This window comes from Anarrhichthys ocellatus, unplaced genomic scaffold (genome assembly GCF_004355925.1).
Source record: "Anarrhichthys ocellatus isolate YVR2014 unplaced genomic scaffold, GSC_Weel_1.0 scaffold60, whole genome shotgun sequence".
Lineage (NCBI taxonomy): Eukaryota > Metazoa > Chordata > Actinopteri > Perciformes > Anarhichadidae > Anarrhichthys > Anarrhichthys ocellatus.
This window is the reverse complement of record NW_022280090.1, coordinates 1639745-1655520: the sequence shown is the minus strand read 5'-3', so window position 1 is coordinate 1655520 and position 15776 is coordinate 1639745. Positions and strand designations below refer to the sequence as shown.

General features: G+C 44.1%; 2 protein-coding genes across 2 annotated transcripts; one reads left to right on the top strand and one right to left on the bottom strand.

Annotated features, from left to right (window-relative positions):
* Positions 1–153: 153 nt before the first annotated feature.
* On the bottom strand, positions 154–3346 carry aadacl4 (arylacetamide deacetylase-like 4). Its single transcript, XM_031871806.1, has 4 exons — positions 3166–3346; positions 2519–2744; positions 1034–1097; positions 154–937 (listed from the first exon to the last, which is right to left on the bottom strand). The coding sequence occupies exons 1-4, from the start codon at positions 3340–3342 to the stop codon at positions 154–156; spliced, it is 1251 nt and encodes a 416-aa protein (XP_031727666.1). The 5' UTR covers positions 3343–3346.
* A 2427-nt stretch (positions 3347–5773) lies between these two features.
* dhrs3b (dehydrogenase/reductase (SDR family) member 3b) lies at positions 5774–14618 on the top strand. The gene is made up of 6 exons (XM_031871655.1): positions 5774–6344; positions 11037–11180; positions 11484–11603; positions 12015–12253; positions 13743–13868; positions 13981–14618. The coding sequence occupies exons 1-6, from the start codon at positions 6150–6152 to the stop codon at positions 14063–14065; spliced, it is 909 nt and encodes a 302-aa protein (XP_031727515.1). The 5' UTR covers positions 5774–6149; the 3' UTR covers positions 14066–14618.
* The last annotated feature ends 1158 nt before the right edge of the window (positions 14619–15776 follow it).

Genomic DNA, 15776 nt, shown 5'->3' with positions numbered 1-15776 from the left:
GGTTTTGTCTATTGATTTGTGTGTGTGTGTGTGTCCTATGTGTACTATATACTTTTAAAATTAAGGAGAAAACTCTGTCACTTTAGGCAAATTTTATTTTAAATGTAAAACAAAATGTAAAGCAGAATAAAGTACATGGCATGATCATGATCTTCACAGAGTTCTCATGTAGTCAACGACACTATCCACAACCTGCACTGCAGAGGGAAAGGTGAGCCAGCCCTGGTTGAAAAAAACAATCATGCCGTGAAAACCATCCACCACATGTCGCCACTTGACATCCTTTCTCAAGTCCAGCAGTCGTTTCCTGTAAAGAATCCCATCATCCCTCAGGACGTCATACTCGCAGGTGAGGATGAATGTGGGAGGTGTTTTCTGAATAAGTGCATCGTCCGCCAGTAAAGGTGAGACCTCATGTTCCAAACCAGCTTTGATAGCGTGATACACTTCCCCATCATAATCCACGGTTGGGCACTCACTGTAACCCCGCACGAGGAACTCGGGGGGAAGGTTGGAAGGGGAGAGCCACTCCTTATAGCGTGGCTTAAGCTCAGTGGGGACATGGATTCCTTCCAACAAGTCCTGGCACAAAGACATGTCCCCACTGAGGTATTGAAGGAAGTAGAACGCCATACGGCCACGAAACAATATGGGCACAGCATGATTTTGCTGGTATGAGGGCAGGTTGAAATCCGCCATCTGCAGTGCTGGGTAGATGAGGACCTGAGCGCAGGGGAATGGCAGATGTCCGACCTCTGTCCTCGCCAGCCTTTGGCACAGCGCTGCTGCCAGGTTGGCCCCAGTGCTGTCCCCTCCGACTGCCACTCTGTCAGAGTCCACGCTAAACTCTGCCTCAGCCACAGACAGGAAGTGACACAGTGCTGTCTCACAGTCGTCCAGCTGGGCAGGGTACCTGTGCTCAGGGGCTAATCGGTACCTGAGATGGAAGACGGAGGGACGATATGTCAAATTCTGGCTCTTTGGAAGTCAAAACTAGTTTGGGATATTTGTGTGCATTCAAAAGTGTAGGTACCCAACAGAAACCACAGTGGTGTCTGACTCCTTGGCGATGTGCCGACAGACTTCATCAACGGAATCTGTTCAGGATTAGCAGGGCATCACAGTTAGCAGAAGATTTGTCGGGGTCTCTTATATGAAGCGACCAAGCACTGCAGACACAACATGACAGCCTCTGTTTCTCTCTCCACCTACACTCATATCCTTTTGTGTATTCAGAAAGCACATTATGATGATACTGTTGGAAATTACAACACTTTTGTAGTTAATTTAAAGGTGTTAAGATCAACCAGAACTTTAGTTTATAACATTTTAAAAATGTACTTACATTATCAACTGCATGTGAAGAGGTTGACGTTATGTCAACATGTCTATGTAATGTGGTGCAGAACAGATATAAGCATGCTAACCAGCGAGCCCTGGCCCGTCCTGTCTTGTAAAACCACTTGTTCCTCAAGAAGCAAAGGTGAGTCTCTGTAGGGTCCAGTCTGCCCTCAGTCCAGAGGATGAAGAAGTAGAGCTGCCACAAGGGCTGATCAATAATACACCCATCCAGGTTGCTGGAAAAGCCCTCCATGTGTTTTGATAGTTTGTTTATTGAATTGAATCCGAAGTAGCAGAAACTAGAAAGTGACTTGCACCAGAGAGCCATCGCGGCTGCTGACTGGGCGTCTGTCCACCTTGCGGCGGGGTGGTCTCCTGTACACAGGGACGATGAGACGAAGGTGCTGGTTGTTTTCTTGTTTCAGCCACTTTGGATGCAATCGAATGAACAAACTATCAAAAAGAACCTGGACTGTAGAGTCCCCGGTTAGTGGCAGAAACATACAGCTGGCTTACAGAACTAGAGGCGGACACCATATGTGAAGATTAAAAGATAGCAGTTTGGTTGAATTTTGCATATTTTTGCCCTACTGCCCTGACTGTACATTTAGATTGTATGGACCCAGTAGAGGTGAAACGCTTCCCCCTATGTCTTTGGAGCATGTGGCTAGGCATTACATATTGCACCATTTATGTATTTTTTTTGCAGTTACCTAATGTTTATAAATACGGGGATCTTAAAAATTGTGGTGAATTGTTAAAGATCAAACTGCCCAACGACATATAAAAACAGCCAGACTTCAGGACCACCAGGACATAATACACATGATAAAAAAAAGACAAACCCCAGACGTTTGGGGAAGAGACTGCACACTCCACCCATCTTTCTTTCCCCTTTTTTTTCACAGAAATATAAACATAATTTTAAAGCTCAGTCCTTGAGCCAAATCTAAAATAAAGGGAAGACCTGTCCAGGCCAAAATTCATACAGAGGAGAGGAACTTGCTATTAAAGTCTTCTGATGCTATTTATGGTCATTTTATATCTCCGAGTCAAACTCCTCAACCATGTACAGTATGTGAATATATGAATCTCTCATTTATATGGTCAAATGATACTTATGTACTGTCAATTCTACTTTTACTTTAATAAATGATGTGAACTTTGTATAGCCTACCTATATTGCCCAACACCCATCCTCCTCCATGGAAATACACTAGACCTCTTCTCAAGCCGTCACACATAGTGGTGGGTTCATAGAGTCGCACTGGGACCTCAGAGAACATCAGGTCCTTCACTCGCAGGCCCGCTGGAACCGGATTCAAGCGAGTCAGGAAACAGGCCACAAACCACCGAATGAAGCTGACCTGATGACAAATACTCAGGCGATGAAGGATCCGGCCCTTTGAGGGGAGAAACCACAGACAATGTTTCAAACAAAAACAAAAAAAAGTGTTTTTGATAGGTAAAGTCAAGGGGAAAGTTATTCTCTCTGTGAGACCATATTTACTATGACAACATCAAAGAAGTGGAGCACATGACCTTGCCTCTTTTTACACTTTCGTACGGCTTGATTTCTTATCTAAAAGTCCTCTGATCTACGCTTTATCAGTTGCTGGAGGACAAAGAAAGGACAGCCATCTTTGACAAGGGCCTGAAAGAGTTTCTTTCTTCTTTTCTCTTGCACAAGCAGATGCATTATCCGTTACAGTACACTAAGGTACAAGCGAATTTAATAATCAAAAAAGGTTAATCGGAACACACGCGGAACATGAAGGGGACATAAAATAATAAGCACAAACACAGATGCTGCAAGATACTCACCACAATTGCTATGCCAACAAACAAGCCATGAACCATGTGCAGTTTCCCACTATTTGCAACCCCACGAGGAATGTCTGAATCCATCAGCTCAGAGTACACAAGTCCAATTACCAGAAGGAGGAAGGCTGCAGCGAGAGCAGCGAAGCCAATTATTAAAATTGCCGTGCCGATGTCCATGGTGTTGCTAGTCTACTCCGCTGAAGGTAAGTCATTAGGAGTAAATGCTTTATCTACCTGCTTTCAGCCTCTTTCTGCCCCTCCCACATCTGCGTGCAGTGCATTTTGACCTTGGTTTCACTTGATGACGTTTGGCTGGCTGTTACACAGGACAAAATAATGATACTCTTTATATTTTATGGCTGTGTAGTCAAAGTATGCATGTTTCCCAAAGAAACCGGGTTGTCTCAATATGTTTATGTTAATAGAGCACTTTTGTAATTGCTCATATTTCCATCGTACCCATTAAGTTGCCTTCCGATCCCAGGCAATACTTTCTCAGATATCTGAGGGTCGCTTTCTTTCTTCATTTCTTGCCCCTGGTGTTGAGGAAAGCTCAGCTGCTTACAGCTGCACCTGGCATTTTCATTGTCTGGTATCTAAGGCAAGAAAATGTTCGGAGACGCTCCCAGTGAGTGCTGACACCCTTATCTGAACTTTCCCAGCTGATCTGTAGATGGCAGTGATAGCATGAGTATAAATAATCAGTGCCTTCTGAATGACACACTATTTACATTTTATTTGCATTCTGCAAGCAGCCTAAACGCATTTGACACTCACTGTAATGTATATCTTCAGACTTTTATTCCTGTTTTTGCAAATCCTCTACCTTATATTCAATTTCAGCTGGGAATACTTTGGTAGGCCTATATGCTTCAAGTGCAAGTTGACTTTGGGTTTCACGATTTTGTAAATCTCAGAAAATGTCCAAAAGGAAGACAGCATCTGGAGTCGTGTTGTCTTGGAGTGTTTTTAGCAGCCCCCGAGAGCCTCTCTGCCTTCCCTAAGTAGCTGAGCCCAGCACAAAGCAACCATTGTGAGGCTGCTCTTAAAACCCATCCCAATTGCTAAAAAAGCCCTGCATTCAGCGATACCCAGTAAAAATCACAGTGCCAGGGCCAAAAATCACAGACTGGAATCTTGTCTGGGGCTCGTGAATTCAGATGATTAGTTTAGGAGGTATTCATGCAGTTTTCTGTCTGTCACCCCGCCAAGCTTCTGAGACTCGGCTGACCTATTTTTACCAAATTGCACTGTCACACACGGAAAGATGTAGTGCGCTTCAAAAAAATACCAACCACAACAAATTGGGTTCAAACAACCGATGGAGACCGCTACAAATGTAGGGAATGGAAAGTGGCATATGATAAATTCTCTTATTCATAATGTGAGTGCTTGATTCAGTGAATCACCTCGACTTCACGTTTACGTGTATTATGAGGCTATACAATGTGTTAGTCAGCATCAAAATTACAGTTGCTCCGATACCGGTACCAGTATGGGAAATTCCTCCAATACAGCCAAAAATGCTGGATTGGATATTCTACCGAGCGAGTGATATGGGCTGTTGTTGTTACTGTGTATCCGTCAAACTAGATAACAATCCATCATTCTTTGCATTTGTTCACGTTTCATAAAGGGTTTAACCTAAACCGGGTCATACAACAGTGATAGCAATGATATCACATACATAGGCTTAAATTATATATATTATAGAGTTTTTACCAAATTGTTATTAGTTCGGTACTCAGCATTGGCAGATGCACGATAGTTCGAGTATCAGAATCGCTATGGGGAAGGAATGAATGGAATTGGAACCTCTGATAAGAATATTAAGGCTGGAGAGAGCAGATATCAGTAACTGGCTCAACAGCAGATACTATAGGCCTATACTTGTCATTATGAGATTACAGCCCAGATTGACAAATGTAAAGGTCAAAATCAAACATTTTCTAGTTATTGTATATCTTGAAACATAATGTATCTATCTATATATCTATCTGTCTCTTTGTCTATCTATATGCCTATTTGGGTTACTTATTTGGGAGGGTTTGTGTGTTTGTTTAGTGTTTAGCTGATTCATTGTTTGTTTGCTGATTTGTTTCACTTAATTAATAGGGGGGCTTGAGTAAGGATTAGTTGACCTTAGTCTTTTTTAAGAAGCCCTTGACCAAATACTTCTCCCATCTGGAACTCTTACATAACAATGGTTTGGTTGTTGATCTTGCCATCGACTTATAACTGTCAGTGCAGCCTGTGATTAAAACATTGTTATTCGGCACGTCACGCGACGAGGTTAAGTTAATAGAGTAAAAGCTTTTCCAAACAAGATTGGGCACCCACCTGGGACGCAGCAGAGCGACCACTGGGGGGGGGCGCGTCACAAATTGAGCACCACCTCTGTAGACTAGACACCTGAAGGGGGTGGGGAAGAAACAAGTACGCAACCACTCAGGGCAGACGGGCTCTGGGGCAAAAAAATATTCATCCCCACTTAACATGTCAATCAGGATTAATGCCCATACAAACCTCCCCTTTAAATTCATCCAGGTCCTTTCACTAATGGAAGTACCGGAGCCAGGGCAGAGGCGGTAATATATATATAGGGCAGGACAGGACTGGAACACAACACTAAAGCCCAGCGGTTTCAGTAGCGCACACCGCGGAGCGTCGCCTGGACTTGCTTCTGGTGACTCTACCAGTGGTTGACAGGCGCAATGACTGATCGCTCACTCATATCGAGAGCGTGATGCACGTCGACTATCATGTCAGAGCTCCTCTAAGTCACACACTTCTGCTCTTTTAAATATGCCTCCGCCTGAGGATTACTCATGCAACTGTTTCTGAGGCTGCAGACGAGATTGTTTTTGCATGCGGATAAACTTGCAGGAGCTCGCGAGTCGCTGTTGGAGGATACGTGCACGTAAAAACCTGCAGCGTCAACATTACAGCCCCGCTAATCGGCTGCCCCGCGAGCACTCTTCGACATGGATTTGAGGAGCGCGTGTCGCATGTGCCTCTTCCCGGTTCAAATGCTCTACTATGTGGTCCGAGCAAGTTTGTTTTCGCTGTTGCCAGGCAGAAGGAAGGAACTGACCAAGGAGGTGGTATTGATCACCGGTGGGGGACGAGGCATCGGGCGTCACCTGGCTAAAGAGTTTGCCAAGCAGGGGGCCAGAAAGGTAACTTCATCTCACCGCGAGACAACTTGTTGCGCCCGCGTTGCTCCTTCCACTCGAGTGAACTATTCGAATTATTTTTGCACGCACGTTTGTTTGTTTTGGTAAGGCATGCTTTTTTCATTTAGTGTCAAATCCAGTAGTAGCCTGAATGCCCCCCCCCTGAATGCCCCCCGCCCCTCCTCCCCCTTGCCAGGTAGCAGTCCTGTCCACCTTGCCCCATGTGCGTTGTTGTTCCAATGTTCTATGACAGCGGGGATCATAACCTCCTAAGTGGCCCAGTTGGTCCAGTGGGACCGAAGACACATGCCCTCAATTTTGGTTCAAGTATTGCACAACAGCTTGGGTCAACCAGAGGGCAGGTCCGGGCAGCCCGTTTGGCTGATTGATGTGATTAAGTGCAGTGGTGGGCTGACATTCATCCCGCTAAAGGTCTGGGTGATTCTGGTATGACTGACATATCTGGAAGTGTATTATCCAAAGATGTAGGCTGTGTGTTAAATGCTTTGACTGTGTGTGTGTGGGGGGGGGAGCACTTGCACAAAGTCTCACTGAAACTGCTTCAAAGTCGTACAAATAATAACAGCCCTGCTTTGACCCTATTACAGCTTCTTGCCATTTTTCGACGTAACATCTGGCAACATATCACAACACCAGAAAAGGCCACATAATGCTTCTAATAAAAGCCAGATTAGGTTTTGTTTTCAAGCGTAGCGTGAGGACACGATTTGCCTTTTTATGGAGTGTATTGCAAAAGTAAATGAGTGTCGACAAGCTAACAAAAAGGGTTAGAGCGGAACAGAGTACGTTAACTTGGATTAGTCTAAACAAAGGTCTGATACAGTAACTGAAATGCACTGTCATTAAACAACAGAGTTAATGGGTCAGACACCTGATGATCATGTTTACTGACTGAGACTGAAGTAATGATTCATCATTGATTTTTCCAGCTGGATGTGAAGTTGAAGTGTGCGTGCTCTTACCCATGTTTCCATCATTGCTTAGAATAGAATCAACAGTTTCATAGTTCTAAACCTAAAGATGTGACCCAGTTTATTTTCTGCTCTAGTGTATGTGTATGACAAAAGCTAACAGGAAGTAAACATGGACCCAAACCTTAGTTAAGTATAGGGACCCAAAGGTAGGGTTGGGTAACCAACGCTATCATTTTTTGGTACTAAACTCTGCAATAACAACAAAAAATAATTCAGTTGTAAACCTCCCAATTTCAACATTGTTATTTATTTAGAACATTTAACACACCACACAAAATGTAACCCCTCTTTTTGCCCTCTCCCCTCCAAAACATGCCCCGGCAACCTCCAGTTTGATAGTCTGTCACCACGACATTATCCTGGCCAGCTTTGCATTACGCATTTCAAATATCACAGTGAGCGCTGCCTGCGTCAAATTTTGAAAAGTGTAACCGTACTCAGCTACAGCTCATACTCTCTCTCCCAGATACTCTCTCAGGTACTGAAATCTGGCACCGATTGATTTAACGTGAATCGGCATTGGGTTGGACAGACATAATTTAGTTAGCCCCCTTAAAAGTACGGATTTTGTTACTCAACCACATTCAAAAGTTATCAGATTACACTGCTGTGTTAGACTGATCCGTTGGAGGCCATGTTTGCAAACCCTCACATTTCTGATCAATATTCTCACTGGAATTTCAGTTTAAAAGTAATTCAATCTGTCCTGCCAATTTCAGAGAATCACCCCACTTGTCAAAGCCTTGCACCCTCCCATCTCGTCCCCACTCTCCCCATCTCTCGCCCCCATAACAAGGAGCCGTCCCTTGGGCCCGAAACGCTCCAGTGGCTACATAGACAGTTCCCCATCACTGCAGGTCAGGCTCTGTTCCCATCATCATTTCCAACTACGGTTTGTCTACCAATCCAGTGGGTGAGCATTACACAGCTGAGTGCCTGATGAGCCGCTGGTGTCCCTTTTAGCAGTAATGTGTTAATACAGAGTAGCTCTATTTTTGATCACCTCAGATGGGGGGGGAGTCATTACGCAAAGAAGAAAGTGGCGGTAATTTCCCCTGGAGAAGGCATTGAGCCGCCCAGCTCAAAGCTGTGGGTCGTAATTATCCGTACATGTGTGACACAAGCTTCACACTTCCGATGTTCTCTTAAGGCGCAATTTAAGCAGCTTGAAAACATTGCTAAAAGCTCAATGAAACACTAACTGCCTCCTTCCGTCTTTCATTGCCATCTCCTTGGGGAAGGAGCAAGGAGAAACCAGAGGGTTTTTAAAAGCTTTACTTTGCAGCTGCACAACAAAGGATGTTACCATGCTTTTCAGCACCCCATTGTTGGGTATTATCTAGGTGTGAAGGTATTGAAAACAACACCTGTGGTAATGTGTATGACAATTACTCCCCGCCTAAAGAGATGCTAAAAGGAAATAAGAGGGTAATTATGAATAGGGCTAACCTCTGCGAACTCGCGCTCACCCCAGTTTGAGCCCCTTTGTGATTTGGCAGCCGGAATTTCCTTTCCCCTCTGTTCTGGCTTTGGTGTTTTCACGGTGCGAGGTAGACCAACTACAACGTTGAGGAAACAATCCGGCGAGATGGAGACCCGGGGAGCCAGGTCGTCTTTTGTGCTGTTAGCGGGGGGGAGCGTTGCAGAACGCAGCTCTGAAACAATAAAGCAGACCAAAGCATTTTCAAACACGGCATCCAAGTTCAGAGTGCCGCGAGAGGGCTTTCAGAACAATGCCTGTAGATAGTTAACGTCTGAACAGCATATTTCTTCAAAGCCCCGTTTCTAAGTATTTTTTAGTACCATGGCAACAACTCAGAAGAAAGGGTTTTCAAATAAAAAAAAACATAGATGTTTATGTGGTTACAAACACAACATAAAGAGATCACTGCGAGGAAGATGAACCGAACCGTGGCACTGGCGACAGGTTTGTGTGTGTGTGTGTGGGTGTGGGTGTGGGTGGGTGGGTGGGTGTTGTGCTGGAGGCGGGAAGCACACCGCTCCCAGCTGGGTATTGCCCCGCAACTGACCTTGCTGTCTCCGCAGTAATTAGACAGCGGCAGGCGACTGCCTCCTGAACTCCTGCTGCCCCCTCTGTGTGCTGCCTCTCCGCTGCCCAATACAATGGGTGTGAAAAGGAGGGTTCATACCCACCCATACATTCAGACCTGAGAGATAGAGTATCACTGTAATCCAGCTGGAGCTACTGGGGACACAGAGACGTACACCCCCAGCCAGCCGTGACTGGCATCTGCGCTCTCTCTCTCACTCTCTTAAGGTCTTGTTTCAAGCTTATTAATTCGTCGATTAGAGTGCTTTTACTTGCAGCGCGTGTTGACATTAAGTCCTGTTATTAAGGCACGCCCAGTTAGAACAATCACTCGTGTATCACTGAGAGTGAAGGGGGCTTTTGCAAGGTCAATAAAACAAAAAAAAAACTTGTTTTCTTACTGTTTCAATCCAAATCGCAATTTGGCCAACGCTTGTTTGTTCTGAGGGCCATGTGTGTTGTGACTGGTGATAAACCTAATTAATTAAATAACATTTTAACAGGAGAGCACAGTTTGAGTGCTGGCTTTTAATGAGAGCTGTCAGCTTTGTTTGTAAGGCTCAAATCCCATTAAAAGCTTTCAGTTATTTATCAAGACCTGTCTGCCTTCACTGATTACTCAAATGGGCTTGCAAATGAAGCAAACAAAAAACAATCAAAAGTAACTCAAACAGCGGCGGCTCTCAGAGGGGGCCAAACCCTTATTGCTTCGGATCTGATAAAGGAATAAAGAACACATTTCAGACTGTGATCTTTGATTCCCCGGAACTTTTCAGTGTCGGTATTTAAAGAAATAGCAACAGGAATTTGGTGATTTTTAAGGAGCATTGATGTGCAAATTAATACCATGTCATTGCGAAAAAATGTTGATCTTAAATTGTCCTGCAAAAGATGACGCGTAATCATCTACTGAACCCTTGCAAGTGGCACGCTCTCTTATACGTGTGTGTTTGTGTGCATACATGCATGTAGTCGACCACATACACAAGATCACTTTCCAGACGACTTTTTGCTCAAATATTAACCTTGGTCACGGGCGACCAGCCAAATCCCACACTGGCGTCCTCAGCACTTCACACACGCACTGTTTTCAGGCTCCCTGACCAGAAATGACGGCGCTCATCTGCCCAACAGGCCGTGTAATCTCTTTGAGAATTTGTGTTTGAGAGATGAGGAGGGCTCACCCCCTGATTTCATTACCTTTCCCTGACCCCAAAGACTGACAGATCTAATTGCCCAATCACTAGTCCCCCACCTCCATCCAACCCCATGTTCCCTGCTCAAATGACCAGCCTTCCTTTAGACCCCGGGTGGATGAAGAGACAATTCATTCATACAGCAACCCCCGGGCCTTTAATCTTGCTCGAAAACTATTTGTTGGAGTGAAAATTACCTCCCTGTTCTCTAAATGAACAAAGCATTGCTGCTCAAAGAGCCTCCACAGTTCCACCAGGTCTCATTGCCAAAAGAAATTGTGCTAAACCTACGTAATGTCTTGTTGATCACCGACTGGAAAAACATCCCTTTTTGTTCCACTCATAATCAATGGGTCACTTAATTTCCGTCTGATCTCGGCACAGTTTCAAACGGGAATATTCCTTTCACGTTTGTCTCTAACCTTCAACAATTCTTTTATTTATTTTTTGCTAGGTGATCCTGTGGGGCCGAACAGAAAAGTGCCTCAAAGAAACGGCAGAAGAGATTTCTCTCTCAGGAACAGAGTGCCATTATTTCCTGTGTGATGTGGCCAATCGGGAGGAAGTATACAAGCAAGCCAAGGTTGTAAGAGAAAAGGTACGCTAGCTTAGTATTTATGAAGACCTTTCTACTTGCACAGAGAGACATGTCGTTTGCACACGGTGAAACACGTCATGAAATATTTCTCTCTACCTCCTCTGTATGTATATTGGCTCTGAGCGGTTCTGTCTCCCATCTGGTGTATAGATTACACCTCAACAGTAATATCTGAATAAGAGCGGGGGATATTGCTGACAGCTCTGGCACAGCACAACTGTATCATCTCCTGAAAGCAGACAGAAAATATTATAAGACCCGTGAAAGCGCTCTTCTAATCGTGGCGTGCTCTTTAAATCTAAGGTGGGAGATGTCACGATATTGGTGAACAATGCCGCCGTGGTCCACGGCAAAAGTCTGATGGACAGCGATGACGACGCCCTTCTGAAATCCCAACACATCAACACCATGGGACAGTTCTGGGTAAGACTTGCAGAGGCACTTTGCACGCAGAAGTAGGGGGATTCCTCATAGCAGATTTTCCTTGTTATTTCTGTGATTATACCATGGCATTATATACAAAAGGCATCCCCAGACTTGTCAATCACGACCGCTATTATGGCAGGTTAAGTGGGGTATTTCCAAATTGCCTCTCAGCCCCTGAAACATCAGCCGGATTTTGAAACTCGTGGCATTTTGATTTTGAATGGAGATCAAAAGACTATGTCGTATGCAGACAGAAATGCAATTATCAACTAAATGGAAATGGAAATTTGATCTGGTTACACTGTGGGCCTGATTCTCTTGTCTGTTCTACTTTTTAGTCCACTAAATATATTTCCACGCTTCCTTCCACCTTGTCTTCATTCTCCCTTTTTCTTTTTCTCCTCCCAGACTACAAAAGCCTTCCTGCCTCGGATGCTGGAGCTGCAGCATGGCCATGTAGTGTGCATAAACTCCATCCTGTCCCAGTCCCCCATCCCTGGGGCCATAGACTACTGCACCTCCAAGGCCTCATCGCTGGCCTTCATGGAGAGTTTGACGCTGGGGCTGCTGGACTGTCCCGGCGTTGGCTGCACCACTGTTCTTCCCTTCCACACCAATACAGAGATGTTCCAGGGCATGAGAGTCAGGTAATTAAAGATGCTAGGGGTAATTACCAGCCGCGACAGGGGTCTTGCTTTCACCTTGTGAGTCTGTGTTTGAGTCATCGTGGCAAAATGGGGTCCTGGAGACACCTGCTACAGTGAGAAATGCAACAGAAGCGGTTTTGAGAGATTTGCCAGGTGGACAGACACAAATGTTGTCACTTCGGTAGCGTCGCAACAGTGAAAGAAGCAGTCGAGAAACGTTGCAGGTGTTTATTTGAGGTCAAAACGAATGCAGAGTTTGAAGATGGGCGTGTTCCAAGCAAGGGCACCAGAAGTTTGGTACATCGCGGCTATAGTGATCCAAGTGGGAGGTGGTCTCTAGTTTTTCTTTATTGTTAACCACACTAGTGGCGTTGGTTCTTGGTAGGAAGGCTATCTTAGATTTTTTTTTCCGACCAATAGCCGACCTTCATTAGACAATCACTTACCGTTAACCTTGCATGCAGCGTTGCTGTGGTTGAAGTGCCCTACAAGCTGTGAAACTGCAACAATAACCGATTCTCAAATAGGTTGAATCCATTATTCATCGCCAGCTGCAGTTTAAGCACGAAACACTCTCATTTCAATTTATTTATATAGCGTCAAGCAGGGCTATGGCTGCAGGCGCAATCACAATCCAGGTGGAACCCCGATCCATGGAAACATGCGAGAGGAGAAGGCACAAAGACTTGGAAGAAGCCAAGTTTCTAACTTGCATTAATAGGATGTGAAAGCTTTACAGATGGAAAAATCCAGCCACTGAGTCGCCAGTTCACCTGTCAGGGAGAGTTAGCTGCGACGATGTTGCATGCATTATCGGGGGACACATGCAGCCGGCTTCCCAGTAACTCTCCCCTGCGTCAGTTCATTTGGCTGGGTACGTGACGAAGAGTATGAAGTTAGCAGCAACGTCTTAGCTGTAAAGGTAGCAGTGTGTACCGTTTATTTTTCAGTGAATTAAGCGCCGAAAAGCCACAAGCTCCCGTGTCTTGCTCGCCACCTGCAACCTTAGCCCCGAAATTAGCAACAACTTCAGCACAGTTTCACTTAAGGTGGGCTGCCCTTTTAAGGTGGACCAGCTATTCTCACTTTAGTGACTAGCCACTCCTCCGTGTTCCTTTTATTTTAACTGTTTAAATGACAACATGAATTCATATTGGCGTTTAACGGTTAGTTATTAACATTCCTTGCGGTCATGGTTCCCATGGTTCTTTGTTGAGACACTGAACTTTGATGCCTTGAACTCTCTAAAAGTACTGCACTGTGTTAGTTGATTTGCATCTTAAACGCAGAATGTTCTTGTATGGGTGTATGATTACCCCAACATTGTTGTGTAGTAGCCATTGGAAACATCAAAATATTTAATGTACATTTTGGCAGCTTGCAACACTGTTGCTTTGTTGCCTTTAATGATTTCTTAGCATTATTGCTTCCTTGATTTTATCAGAAAGATCATCACTTTGTCTCAAAAGTACTTTATTTTCTTTTGAAGGTTTCCCCAGCTCTTTCCACCTCTCAAACCCGAGGTAGTGGCCCAGAGCACCGTGGATGCAGTCAGAGCTGACAAGGCCTTCCTTTACCTGCCCTGGACTATGCATGCCCTTGTCATTTTAAAAAGGTAAAAAAAATAATGCCATTTAACATTTTTTCATGTGTTGTTTTTATCACCACAATCATTTCATGTCTAACACTCCATGCCTGGTCTTTATGCACTTTTTTTCTTTTTTTAGCTTCATGCCACAAGTTGCACTTGAAGAAATCCACAAGTTTTCTGGGAGTTACACCTGCATGAACACGTTCAAAGGGAGGACATGAACCTGGATTGCACACAATGTGAGAGAGACCCAAACAGCTCTGGGGTGTTGTGAAGGGAAAATGGACCTTAAGACATCTGGAAGTGGAGGAGGCCCTGTGATTGTGGGAAGACAAATACTTAGGGGACATGCAAAGACGGTTGCTCCTGCAGGTAGAATTAATTGATAAAATGCAGGGTGTGTGTGTGTGTGTGTGTGTGTGTGTGTGTGTGTGTGTATGTATGTGTATGTGTATGTGTATGTGTGTGTGTGTGTGTGTGTGTGTGTGTGTGCGCCTGCCTGCCTGCCTGCCTGCCTATGTGTATAGTATGAAGGACTGAATGCCATTCTTACTTTGAACAGAAGCCATGAATAGGTCTGTACCAGTAGTTATTCTGGGAGTTTTTTCCTGTGACACTTGTTTTAGCCTGTTTTTACGCTTCTTTTTTTCCTTTTAATGTCTTTGAATCAAAAGAAGATAATAAAACTGAGTTTTAGAAGACTCACTGTGTTTCTTTGTGCATGATGAAAATAGAAAAAAATAAAACACTTGGGAGGTATTCGTTGTTTTGTGTCTGGGTTTTGACTCCCATGGCAGTCTGACAGCACCTTTGATTTATTCCAAGCATAAGATCAGTGACTGTGAGAGACGATGTTGTCAAAACATAAAACATACGCTCGGGGGGGGGGGGGGGGGGGGGTTGTCTTTGTCTTTTTCTTCTGTCAATAAATGGTGAAGGGGGGGGGGTCGTGTAATTCTCCATAAACATTGTGAACTCGGAACAAGTCGGTCAGGACCTCCTCACATGTGCGCAGTGGTCTAAACTACATTCAATTACAACAATTATTGAGCCCCGAAATGACAGCAGTCATAAAAAAAAAAGCGAGCTATATATGTCTGCTATGAAGATGACGATATATCAAATGTGGGTTTGTTAGCACGGCTCGCTCTCATACAATAGTGTCTGCAACTGCTACACACTTGTGAAAGTAGATTATATATATGTGACTTGCATTAGCAAAACCCAAGAGGCTAATGTTCCAGAATAAAAAGAGACAATATGGAGCCTCTTTTATTTTATTGCATATGAATCTGAACATTTTCCAAGGCTTTAGCTCAAAACAGAGGGAGGGAGCTGTGGAAATTCACAATAGATGAGATGCATCAATGCCAGAGTCTCACAATTACCTTTTGATAGAGGATATTATTTAAGAATGAGAAAAAGCATCTTCAAATTGCAAAGAGCTAAGTTTATAGCTGAATTACTAAAAAGTTTCTCTTGTGGACAACTCGGAACTGAAATTAAGCAAAGGTCTGCTCTTTGGGGAGTTGCCTGTGGGGAACAGTAGCTAATGAGCACCTTCAACCAAAGTGGAGAAACAGATCTGTGAATTCATATTATGTGAAATGAAAAGAAACCATATTAACATGCAATATTGTTGATGAAAATAGACGAGACTAAAATTTGTTAATTATTAAAAAATACAAAAAACGTTACCTTCTTTACTTTATAACCTTGACCAAAATTTAGAATTTTTTTCAATGCAGCAGTTTTGTGCCCCGTGGTGTGGTGCCGTTTTGGGACGACACCGGCAGCATACAGTGAACACAGTCAGGAAGACTCGGAGTAACTGACTTGTAAAAAAAGACCCAATGTGATATGGTGGCTACACTAGATTGACTGAAATGTTCGATATAATCTGATGACTAGAAAAGACTACAATTTCATGAA

Excerpts from the sequence above, each read along its gene's own strand:
- aadacl4 (XM_031871806.1), bottom strand. The coding sequence starts at position 3,342 with ATGGACATCGGCACGGCAATTTTAATAATTGGCTTCGCTGCTCTCGCT. Across the intron at positions 2,745-3,165 it reads TTGTTGGCATAGCAATTGTG|GGCCGGATCCTTCATCGCCT; the intron begins GTGAGTATCTTG and ends CTCCCCTCAAAG. Across the intron at positions 1,098-2,518 it reads ATGGGTGTTGGGCAATATAG|ATTCCGTTGATGAAGTCTGT; the intron begins GTAGGCTATACA and ends AATCCTGAACAG.
- dhrs3b (XM_031871655.1), top strand. The coding sequence starts at position 6,150 with ATGGATTTGAGGAGCGCGTGTCGCATGTGCCTCTTCCCGGTTCAAATG. Across the intron at positions 11,181-11,483 it reads CCAAGGTTGTAAGAGAAAAG|GTGGGAGATGTCACGATATT; the intron begins GTACGCTAGCTT and ends TTTAAATCTAAG. Across the intron at positions 12,254-13,742 it reads TTCCAGGGCATGAGAGTCAG|GTTTCCCCAGCTCTTTCCAC; the intron begins GTAATTAAAGAT and ends TTTCTTTTGAAG.